The sequence below is a fragment of the Thalia democratica genome, chromosome 2 (assembly GCF_965202585.1).
Source record: "Thalia democratica chromosome 2, ktThaDemo2.hap1.1, whole genome shotgun sequence".
Classification (NCBI taxonomy): domain Eukaryota; kingdom Metazoa; phylum Chordata; class Thaliacea; order Salpida; family Salpidae; genus Thalia; species Thalia democratica.
This window is the reverse complement of record NC_139166.1, coordinates 42,611,422-42,624,555: the sequence shown is the minus strand read 5'-3', so window position 1 is coordinate 42,624,555 and position 13,134 is coordinate 42,611,422. Positions and strand designations below refer to the sequence as shown.

The following is a 13,134-nucleotide window of genomic DNA, read 5'->3' as shown; positions in this document are numbered from 1 at the left end:
AAATATTCAGCTTTCCATAAAACTATATCTAATGCTTTTATATATATATATTATTTTTTTACTTCATTTTTTCATTATAAACTTAGAAGGTTTTAAACTTAAATAAATCAAATAAGCTAAAATAGTTTATTATTTTTACTGTATGAAAATATTGTAATTTTATTACCATTATGATATAACATTGCATTCACTATTGTCCAAAAATATATAAACTTCGAAAAACTAAAACTAAAAAAAAAACTAACAACCTGACTTTAATTCATAATCATAATTAAAAATATAAAATGTTGTTCTGGAAATGAAACTGAAAATTTTTAGTTTATAATTCGATATTTTGAAGTAAGATAAGTTCAATAAAAGTTCAAACAAGAGCGGAAGTAACATAAAGGAAGTAAAAAGTTTTAGTAAGTTTCTACTTGTCTTGCCTCTACTTTATTGAAATTGATTGGAATTTTTGTATGATAAGCAAAACTAAAAAACAGTCAAGTTTTTTTTTGGACATAATGGTTCTTAATTAAACCGAACTTGTTTAAAAGTTTAAAACCTGACATCAAAAAGTCAAAAAAGCATTTGTTGAACATTTATAATTAAGTTTCACACTTAGTAGTAATAGTCAAAAATTGTAAATTCAACAACAAAATAAAAAACTTTAAATAGTTTTTCAATACAATGGATACTGTTAAATTATTTTAAGTTCTGAATTTTATTCAACTTTAATAGTATCGACTATTAAAGTACAAATTGCTCGAGTTTTATAATTTAGAGTTATACCTTAAATAGCTGTTTAGTGTAATTAAAAGCTTTTTCGACGAAAAACTTTATACATTGTGTACGTAACGTTTGAAGACTTGAGCTTAGAAAAACAAAAAGTTTTATATTTAAATTAAAATTAACTTTGAAATGAATAAAATCCTGAAATAAGGCAAATATATCCAAAAAATTTTTCTAAGATAAACAGCTATGAAAGAAAACTAATTTCGAAAATAAAAGTGCTTTTGTATTTACAAGTAAGATAACTCTAGCTTATAAAAATAAATTGAAGTCTTAATTAATACAGAACTTTCACGGTAGCTTTTAGCATTTATATGCAGGATGGCACAAGAAACAATAACAATGAGTTTGTTTTACAGCAAAAAAGCAACGCATCGATGGCCGGCAATGCGCATTTTGTCAGAAAACAACGAAAGTTATTTAGCTTAAAACCAACCTAGGTAGTAGTTGTTATCTCAACTTAATATAATTAGCGTTTCCGCCACGCTGGTAAATGCACGGACGTTTTAACTTGAAAAATACTCGCTTTTTTGCATCAAGACAACTTTTAAATCTTATCTCGACATCTCACCAATAGCACGGGCAACAAGAGACTGTGCTAATGTTTTTGTGCTATACAAGCGGTAGGCTGTATTAAAATTTAAAAAGAACTACCGTCAGTTGGTAGAAAGCTGCAGTTGCACCTTTTCTGATTTAATGCAATTGTAATCGCAGAAAAGCCTTGAGCTATTCAACAATTATTTATCACTAATAATACCTCATTTTTATTCTATACATAATAGTATCAACTGTCTGTACTGTAAATAAAGCACTAACGGAGGCTGTAAATAACCGTTAAGAAGTCTTGCTAACAACAATATGTTATTTAGAATAAAAGTGTTGTTAATATAATTTTGCGTAGTCAGTTGTAAAAAGATTGTTTTCTTAATATTGAATAACAAACTTAGGACTATGCAACTCTTAAATTTACCCAACTAAAAATTCGGATAAAAAACAAATGTTTCAACATCAAGACTAATTTTGATTATTTAAGCTACAAAGCTAACTTTTAACGACTATTTTTATTAACGTAAGTTTTAAAAATGCTTACTAATTTCAATTTATTTATGTCAGCGTATGTTAAAGTATCTTGTTTTGATTGTTACCTGTTGATGAAGATATTGCTTCTTTATTTTGTTTCGATGAGATTAAAAAACAGAGCCGGCGAAAATTATCAGCCATTTTTATAAGATTCTTTATATACGATAACAGATAAATAATGTTATAAAAGTATCTGACGACTTGCCTACATAAAAGAAATCTTTTCATCAAGGTATAAAAATTTAAACTCTTCAAACAATACTCGTACTAAAATTCTAAATTTTTAATATAAAAAGTAAAACTACAAGTGTTTATTAAAAATGTGAATAGCTTAGTAAAGGTATTACCTTGTTAGACATTTTAATAGTTTAAAACAAATTTTTAATGCAAAAAATTAATCTAGTTCCAATAAATTATATATTAACATTTCTATAAAATTACAAAGTTATATCAAAGTTTGTTTTAAAGTGAGGTAAAAACTACAAGTATTTATAGAAGGGTTTTAACAATTTCTATGTAATATTGGATTCAATGTGAAACTGTGCTTAAAATTTTAACAAAAATAATGTTTACAGATCAACTTTAAAATTTCTAAGAAATAATATTGTTCCAAATTAACTTTTGCTTTTTTGTTGTACATAATCTCATAAACTCTTCATTTTTTAATTTATATCTCAAAAAATAAATTAAGCACTTAAAGAATCTAACGAAAAAATAAAAAATTGATTTATACAAAAAAAGGTTTTATAGGATTGCTATAAAATATTTGTAAGTGTCTTAAATTAATTAAAAAATTGTTTACAAAGAAATTAGTTTAAACTATAGTCATAAACAATTTTTACTTGTACAAAATACCTTTCATAAAATTTTGAACTTGGACTAGCTAATTTGAAAAAAAGTACAAATTGTTAGTAACCCAGAACTTGGTAAAGACCGCAATAAGTTCGGGTAATTGTCCAATTAAGCTACGCAATACTGCTCTCAAATGAGAGTTTGAAGAGTTTGTAATGACAAAAAGTAACGCAAAATGTGGGTGGGTTTACGTTACTTGCTTTGGTTAATGACAGGTAATTTCATTTTAGTAATGGACAACCACATTTATACTAACATATCTAGTTGTAGTAAAAGGTTACTTATACCTGAGAAAAAACACAAACAAAAAATAAAACTAAGCAATATAACACCTTCGTTAGCTTGGCTAGCTTTATATGTATAATAAAGATATAAAACTAAACTCAAACGAGCCCCTACCAAAGCTTGTAAGAAGTAACAATTGCAAAAAAATTAAAAAAAAAGTAAATAAACAAACTTATAACACTCTATAGATATAAGCTTCTTTTAATTCAAGAAAAGTCTTCAACTAATTAAGATGTTTGTTTCGATAACAACTAATATATTTTTAATTTAAAAGCTAAAAAAACGAACTACTAATAAAGAAAAAGAGTATAAATAACTAATTTAAATTTCGAAATTAATATATTAAGTAGTGGAATCGTATTGACTTAACTTGTCATATTCTGACTTTTGTTGTAGTCGACAAACTAGTTTTAACAGCTTATTAATATCTTAAACTATGACCGAAAAGGTTAAGTTGATGTCCGTAAGGTCTACATACTAGCTTTGAAGAATGATTTGCTTGATAAAAAATCTATATATTGTAAGCTTTATGTGATAACAGACATGTTTTTAACATTTAAACAACAATCAAAACACAATAACTTTAATAAAAACATTGCTTTCTACAATACAAAAATATTTTGTAGTTATAGATACTGTTTAAAAATAATCAACAAAACTAACAGAAAAATTTGATTCTATTATTTTTTCTTTATATAATGTTTATTAGTTGAAAATTGATAAGGCTGATTATAATTTTTTTTATTAATCTCTCTAGACATCGAATTGTATATTATGGCACTGACAGATTTAATCACTATTTATTAAAAAAAATTAAACTAAAACTAACTGGGCCAAGTCCAGCAAGAGGAAGGCTAGGAAAATTAGATGCAGGAAATGTTGAGTTTATGAGTGGATTGAGGTCTGGGTTGTAGCCTGGAAGGCCTGGAATTGCTCCTCTTCCATTGATTGAAAGTCCTCCAGAAACAATATCTGTATCAATAAAACAAATAAAATCTACATTTTAAGAAAACCAGACCTATAAAAACAGCAAAAAAAAGTTTTTCACATACAGCTCCTTATAAAATTTTAATACTACAGTAAAAAAACTAGCCAGATAGCTCACGCTCACTAAAACCAAGCTTTAGCAGACTAAATCATCTTAAATAATTTACGCTTATAATACTTGTATATAATGGTTTGGTTGAAGTGAAACTTATGGTTTCCTAGATATAGAGAAAAACTATGTATTCTAAATATGATTGTTTTCTTCGATAATTCTTTTTGCTAGATTAGAATCAAGAACTTATATTCAAGTCTGCTAAACTATTACTTATGCCCAGGAACCAGAATTAGATTACTATTAAGTCTTCACCAAAAAAATATTGACCAATATAAAATTATTTCGTAGTGATCAAAACTATATTTGAACCAGTCGTAAGAAAACATGTTTATAAATCCTTTTAAACCTTTTAGTAACCAGTAAAAATCACAGTGGGAGTTCCAAAAATATAATAAAATTACAAGTCTTTTGAAAATGAATAAAGGAGAAGGTTGTAGTTGGTTGTTATAAGTGCAAATTTCAAGGTGGCTTGGAAAGGATTACATCATAATTTGTACAGAAACACGCACTACCACCCAGAATTCAGTGCCAAAAAACCGTTCATCTGTAACCAAGTTTCACACAGAAATTAATCCTTGCAAATTACTGGACTTTGCAATAGGATAGTCTTAACTACATAAATAAACATAAAAATTTCTTAGTTTGTAAAAAAATATTTCCTTTTACGCTTTTCATGCTTAACCAAAAACTTTTAATTAGTGTTTAGAACAAATGAACTCTTAATTGTCAAAAAATTATTCATATATTTAGGATTTAAAAGACTATAACTACTACAAAATTGTTAGGTATTTTTTAATAAATACTAATAGACAAACTAAATTCTAAATAGTTTATGAATAAACAAACTGTAGTCGTTAACTAATTCTTTTCATTCAAGTATAAAAACATTAAACACTGCGATAATCATACCACAGAGAAAAATTTAAAACAACCAATTCAAGAAAAAGAACACCATTAGGTTTTAATTTAAACAATGAAAATCATTATATTAAAATGTTATAATGTTTATAAGAAAGTCTTTGGGAATATTAAATGTAAATGTTACATTACATGGTTGAAAGCACGAGAAAATTACTATTCATAAATGGTATAACTATGTAAATATATTGAAACGAAAAGTAAAAATAATGACTTATTATTCTGCGAGTTTTTTTTTTTACTACGCTACTTGATATTTTTATTAGCCCGTTTGTACAATACAAATTCGTTAATGCATACAAAACAAAATACAGCAAAACCTGACTTATATAAAATTTTGAACATCTAAAGCTCAAACTGATTATATTTAAAAAATGGTAAAACAGCCAAAAATATAAACCATATGAAAATTAATTTAAACAAAATTATAATAAACCTAAAAATAATTTATGAATCTTAACTAAATTTATACAAAAAAAAAAGATTTTTATTTAAACTGTTTTGTTAAACATATGGAATAAAAAAAAAAAAAAAAAACAGTCAAGAGTATAAAAAAGATATTAAAGATACAAAAAATGTTAGTATAAAATACTACATTTGAAAAGTGAATTTATATTAAAAAAAAATTCAATACAAGATAGAATAAAATTATTATAAACAATAATAAATAAATTATTAAGTTTACTTAGCTGCAAAAAATTTGTAAACAAGGAAAAAACCAAGAATATTTAAGTAAAGAATAAGTTAATAGTATTAAACAATTTATTTTGTTTAAAACTTTTATGTAAACTTTACTAACAAAGTAAACATAAAATAAACAAGAATTTCATTCATAACTGGTTTAAAATAAAGTATAGGAGTGACTTTAGTTTTTAACAAGAAAAGACTCAGCTATTTTTTTTGTCCGAATTAATAAAATGTTAACAAACGATTGACTTGATAGATAAAACGCTTTTTCATCAAAAATTTATTTGTGTTTCTTATCATTGAAGGAGTAAGTTTACAATGCTTAACAGTTTAGCAGGTCGTTTACTATCAATAAAATAAAAAAATACTGCTACAAATTCCTAAACAAACAAATGTCTTGCTTAATTATCCAAAAACATTAATCATATTACATATTCTTCCATAAACAAAAACAATAATGTTCATCTTAGTACGAAACAGGTCGTTTAAACTTATCAATCAAAACGTCTGTTTTCTAATATTATAGTTAAATTTACCATGAATAGTATTACCTTGCTAACATGAAATAGACCGTAATAAAAAATATGAATAAAATAACCTCTGTCAGAACTTTTTCGTCTCTGACTGGAATCGTTGCTATGACTGCTTCCAGATTTTCCCTGTTGATTTATCGTTTGATTACGTTTGGTTGAAAAAAAATTAAGTTGTCTACACTAAAAAATCTGATATTAAAAAGTTATGTACGTGCGTATACGATTGCAAAAGTAAAAGCTTTTTTATCTCATATATGTATACATATAGATCAAAAAAACAAATTAAATACAAAAGTATATGAAACAAAATTTAATAAAAATTGATCATAGAAGATATTTGATTGACAAATAGCATATTACAATACTGACGTGTGTACATCTGCTTAAGTGTATAAAAATAAAATCAGATAGGTATAATAATACAAAGTTTGCATGTAAAAAAAAATGTGAAAATTTGTTTACATACAATAGTAACATATATATCTTATTTTGTATTGATATTCCATTTTACATTTTGAAAGACTTTGTAAAATTGAAAGATAAGTTATTGAAAAGTAATTTTGCTTTCGCAGCATACCTTTTAGAAATTAACTTTAGAAAATTGTCTATTCATAATTATAAGTTTGTAAAATCTTTCATTTAAATAAAGGTTAAATTCTTACAGAGAACAAAAGTAAGTACAATTTATATAAAAAATTAAAATAAAGTTATTAGCTATTCTTTTATAACTTTTAAATTCAACTTATGTAGATAAAATATTACCTTAGTTAAAATAATTTATGGATAGAATCAAGATTACTTGTTGAAATAAATAGTTCTAAAAAGGCGGGAAATCTTAATAGTTTGAGATAAAATAAAGCTCATTTTATGTTTAATGAACTTTTTTTTTTCACTTATAAATCTAAGTTTTAAAAATACATAATTAAAAAAAAAATCAGTTGTGCTTGTAGTTTAGAAAAATGAAACTAATTTGATGCAATTTTTAAATTCCAGATGCCCTAAGGCCTAAATTAGTTTTAAAACGTTAAGCTCCAAAACTTCCACTCACACACACAATGTATAAGAACAAGATAGGTTGTACTTACGCGATTGTAAAGTTGGTGAAGCATGAAAAATCAAGCACTTATCACCACAAACACTCATCATCTCGTGTTTTACTTTCATAAACTTTGCCCGTTAAACAAAAGTAATTTTTACTGCCTATACCTACCCATGCTTAATTTCGTATATCTTAAGTTTAAGAGGCTTAATAAGGTTTTGTTGATACGAAGCTGTTCGTTTTCGATCTTTTTTTTCTCTGCGTATTTACAACACAAATATGCTTGTGAGTAAACATGAAATCTTAAAAGTGTTGACCTTTTTTAGACATTTATTTACTATTTTCTTATAATTCTTATTGACTATCATATTCTATACATAATACATACTTTGGTTTTACAGTTTTTCTTATATATACTTGTAACAAAAACTACATATTTTAAAATAAATTAAGTACCAAAAAAACTGAATATATACAAGTTTCACATTATTTAGACAACTATTAACAAAACTTCTGTAAAATCGCACAAGATATCAATTGAAGTTTATGTTAAGCTAACAGAAATAAAAGATTAATAACATCCCAACACCTGGCAGCCAACACTTACATCTGTCATGGAAACCCACAAAAAACACAGCCTCAGTGTTTCCACCAAAGCACCACAGAACCGCATAAACTCCACACTCAACTATATCGTTTATTTAATAAAGCAGATAAAAAACACTTTTTATTTATCTATTACAAATTTTGAGGTGTTTATGCATATATAATGTATATATATATACTTATATTTTAACACAAATGTAACACATGAAAAAAATTCAAATAATCTTATAAGGTTTTGCTTGTAGTAATTTTACGTAATAATTATATTCACTTAACTTAACTGTTAAAAGACTAAAAAGTTACTTTTGAAAGTTTTATAAATATATTTTTACATTACAATTACTAAAAGTCATATAAAAGAGAATTGGTCTTATTTATGCTTTCTTTTTTCATTTAAGCGAAACAACTAAAATAGATTTTAGTGTGGCAAATTTTTGCAAAACAAACAATTCAAATCGTTAGAAATTAGTTTCAGAACGTCTTCAAAAACAGCTAAACATACAAACAAACATTCAAAATTTTTGTTGTAGAACTTTTTATTTCATAGCTGTAAAAGATTGGCTTTATAATTAATTAAAACTTATAAATTCCTTTACAAAAATTCAATTAAACAAAGCGTAACGCCGTTTACTTATGAAAAGTTCACATCAGTGTAAAAAATTATTGACGTGTTTAAAGAGCTTTTAATTAAAGACTAAAAACAACTGGATAATTGGACTTTTTGATTCCCAAAGCAATTGGCTGTCACGCAATGAAGAGTCATTTACAGCTGCTAAATTAATTGTCCATAAAATTTTAACTTAGCTTCGTTTATAATATTAAATAATCCTTATCAGTACAGAATCCCTGACAGTTTAAATTATTGTCATTAAATATTTTATTGGTAAAAATGAGTAATAAGCAATCGAAAGTATTATCAAATTAAATTCTTTTTGATGGTATAAACTAACTTAATATTGATTATAAAGTGATTTAAATTTTTTATAAAGATAAGATTGCATAAAAAGTTTCAATGTATGGTATAACCGTGCTTAAATTGTAGTTGTATTAAAACATTCTTCTAATTTCTTTTAGATAAAAAGCCTTACAAATAAAACTTAATATAAATCTTAAAAAATAAATTTTATCATCAGCAATGAGCAATCAACTTGAATTTTAAACTAAACCTTACTGTCTCCATTGAAAGTATTTTTTAATAAAATATCTTAAGCATTTTTTTCCTAAAAATTATAATGTGATAATAAGGTCTGTGTTAGTGTCGTGGTCTAAATATAGCAAACTTAAACTTAAATTACTAATTTTTTTGTTTTATAACCAAAGAAAAAATCATTTTAAATTTATTTAAAACCTTTAAGTACATAAAATATATACTGCAATAATAAAATAACTTATTTATAAAATAAGTTACAAACAAAAATAAATGTAAATTATCTAATTGCATAATTTTGAAGATAAAATACCAAAACAAAATTAAAAACATTCTGCAAAAACTGGCATTAATTTATAATGACCATTATTATGAAAGTAAAGATGCACAAGTAGAAAAGGGGCCTTGTAAGTGCTTGGTTACAAAAACAAAAAGTAAAAACTTTCCTTGCGTATAAAAACCGAGGCAGTTATTGAAGAAACAAAAAGTAAACAAAAGAAAAGTTGGGCGGAGAGAGGGAAACACACTGAAACTCAAGTACGGTTCTCTTGCCTTGCTTACCAAATTCAACAAAATATTGCTGAATAAAATTTTGGAAAATAAACTTAGTTTGTTTAAGGAAAAACAATTTAGAGCATTCTTGTTAGTCTATAAGTTCATTTATAGGCAACCAATTTATATATATAAACATTGTTGTAATATTTAAACTTAAAACAACACAAACATTTAAAAACTATTTTACTATATTGTATTCAGTTTAATCACAGCTTTTTAAAAATTATTTAAACAACAATGTTGCATAAAAAAAAATGTGAGTTTTAAAAAAGATTAAAATAAAAATTATTCTTATAAAAAAACAGCCAGACAGCCTTCACAAAAAGTTAAATAAACAAAATGTTTGTGCCCACGCGAATGAGTAGTTTCAAAACAGGCACTACTCATACATGATTCAATTAAGTTCACTTATGATTAAAAAAACAAAACTAACTATCTTCTATAAGCTTTTTCAAAACTCAACAAGTAAAACATTAAACTTTCGAAGAATGTTTTAAGCAAAAACTTTGACAAAAGTAAAAAGTATAACAGTATTTGGTATCAATTATTTATTATACTACTGTTTCATTTGGGGATAATAAGCTTAGAAAAAGTTATTTTATCAGTAAAATACTTGCCTAAAACCAAACTTTAAGCTTAACTATTAGCAAGTTTTCAATAAATTTAACTCTTAATTTAAGTGAATATATCTTAAAGAATTTTGTGCTATTAAAAAAACTTGACTGTTAATCTAAAATATATGTGTACTAATTAAAAAAGATACCTTTTTAATATCAACACTATGGACTAGGGTTTATTAATGATAAAATATACTAAATATCCAACAAGTTTTACAAAAGACCCTAAGATGTTTGAATTTATACTGCACTTATTTATGAGTCATCACCCAACTATTTGCTTTATTTTTCTCCCCAGCTACCTATCTATATGGTTAGTAGTCTTTTTTGTCAATAATTAAAATATTTAAAGTTAGTTTTAATAGCTTTGATATTTTTTTTGAGATAAAAGTAGGTTAAACTGTAAAAAAAAAATCAGTTTCACTATAGCTTAAAAAAAAAGCTAATTATTACTTAACAAAAAAACAATTTATTAACAATTTTGAAAAGTAAGTTATATTATCAGGAAATTTGTTTGTAAAGTACCTCTCTAAATGATTTAATATTAATTTTTAACTTAACTAAGTAATAACAATTATGCCTATTTTTACGTAGTGAAACAGAACAAAACTAAAACAGTTACTTTTTTACTTAATAAAATAAAATCTTTCTTTTTATAACATTAAGAAGAATTCAGTAAAAAATATATAATTATATACTAAAGTAAAACCTTTTATATTTACAGCTGTATGTAAGCGTGATTTAATATGGGTCTGAGATTAATCTTTAATGAAATCATAAAGTAAATGTTTGTTCAGTACTTGATGTGATGGTTGAATGATAAACTTGTTCTATTCACTTAACCAAATAAATATCTATCTTGTCTTGACTAAGTTGATGGTTTTACCATGAGTATAAGTAACTGGTTGAGATAACGGCTATCTAACAAAAACTGATTTAACCATCGAGAGTTGTTTGCTGCCGTGGCTCCAATCGACCGAGTAATACTAACCAGAACAAAAGGCTGGGTGTTTACTAAATGTGATAACAAATTTTTCATTTAGAATTTTACAAAAAAATGCCATTAAAGAAAGAAAATATTCATTTACAAAAGCAAAAAACAAACTTTATCAAAACAGTCTTAAATATTTTAGTTCAGTAGTTCTCAAAATTTTGAAAGCTGTGCAGAGTAAAAAGTATAAACTATTATTTAAAAATAGGATTTTTTATGTAGTGAGTGTCTTGTTTTATATATGTTAAAAAACTGTGAAATTATGTTTAGCTTTTTAGAATAGAATAAGACAAAATAGACCTCTTTTACTAAACTTTCTGTGGACAGCAAAACAATTTGTATGCATACTACATTACTTAAGTGCATCAATGTTAATATTGAAGACTTAGATTTAAATACAACTTCTCAGATAAGTAAAAATTATGAAGTTATATTTATAAATACTACTTTTCTATCCAAATACAAGTTATTACATAAAAATCGCCTATATACTAGTTATAAAGTCAAATTAAAGAAAAATAAATCCTATGCATTATATTATCTCTTGAGTTTTTCTATTTATATGTTTTAAATTTTTGGCATGTTTTTAAGTAACATACTGTTGAGAAAAAATCATTTCAACAATATTAAATTAAAACAAAAAATACTTATCCAATAATGATTAAAACAACATAAAGAAAAAATCAAAATCATTTCAACCAGTTAAAACAAAAAACTTATAAGTTAGAAAATTATGTAATTATGGTCATAATAAAAGTCATTTATTTTTAAAAGATTAAAAAAAGTTTAACTCATCAGAAACTCTTACATATATACATAAAAATACATTTTGCAGTAAATTCCAATCTGTCTATTTCATTGTTTAATAAAGTTAAAACTTAAATTTGGATACTTAGTAGTAACTCAGACATATTGCTACTTGTATTACAGAATTATTTCAAAGAAAACTTGTATATATGCATGAATATGTATTTAAGTAAAACAAGACTGTTTGGAGGTAGACTAAAAGTCTATATGTGCATAAATTTCAGTCCTTACTACAAAAAGTCAATTTTGATAGTAAATATATGATTAAAGTTGTAAAAAAAACAAATCATTTCCTGAAACTTCAAGGAGAAAACTTCAAGTTATGATCAATTTTAAATTAAATTTAGTACAAACTTCAATTTAAGCATTTTATATAATAAGTATATGGTATTGCAATTAAAAAAAACAATGAATTTATTTTCAATTACTAAAACATCTTTATCCATATATTAATTAGTTGATAGAGATTGTTACAAAATAATCAGTCTATAATACAAAGAAATTACTTTTGTAACTACATCTTAATTATTACCAAGAAAGTAATATAAGTTTAAATTGTTTAATGAATTTAAATCCAAGTACATAAACTTTCAAAACAGCTAAACAGTTATCAATATATATATATATGAAGAATTAAAAATTTAACTTACATCATAATTACTTTGACCATCTTCTCCATGGTCACCTTGCTGTACTAAATCACCTTTAACATTCTCTAACTCTGAATGTAAGGTGTCTTGATCTTGCCATGGATCATCTTGTTCATGACAATAAGTTTTAGGTTCATCATGAGCAGCGTCATCTGAGCTATGATGAGGAGCAAGTGGTGTTATCTTGTGCTGTGATCCACCTGGGTCTTGCTGTTTTGTTTCCATATTTTTATTGAATAGGGTTTTACAAAATTCTAATTTAATCTGTAAATACAATAAAATACTGATAAAAAAATTAAATAAATAACATAGTATACATATTAAAAATCAAGTAAAAAAGAATAAGCTTAAAACTTGATAATTAAACAACACTAACCTTTACTTCAAAGTAAACAACAAAGCAAACTTTAGGAAACAACTTTAATTTTATATCTTAAAGTTGAGTTTTTACACAATAATAAAGGTTTTTGAAATAATTTTCTATTTAATAGCAC

General features: G+C 24.8%; 1 protein-coding gene across 2 annotated transcripts in view; it reads right to left on the bottom strand.

Annotated features, from left to right (window-relative positions):
* The window catches only part of LOC145830280 (uncharacterized), a 32,274-nt gene extending 19,376 nt beyond the window's left edge, over nucleotides 1-12,898 (bottom strand). For both annotated transcript variants that reach the window (XM_082938234.1, XM_082938235.1), the window contains exons 1-3: nucleotides 12,641-12,898; nucleotides 6,294-6,354; nucleotides 3,818-3,960 (exon numbers count right to left, since the gene is read on the bottom strand). In XM_082938234.1, coding sequence (XP_082794360.1) covers nucleotides 3,818-3,960; nucleotides 6,294-6,354; nucleotides 12,641-12,865 — 429 coding nt within the window. In that variant the 5' untranslated portion in view covers nucleotides 12,866-12,898. The remainder of the gene's footprint in view (nucleotides 1-3,817; nucleotides 3,961-6,293; nucleotides 6,355-12,640) is intronic.
* Between the last annotated feature and the right edge of the window lie 236 nt (nucleotides 12,899-13,134).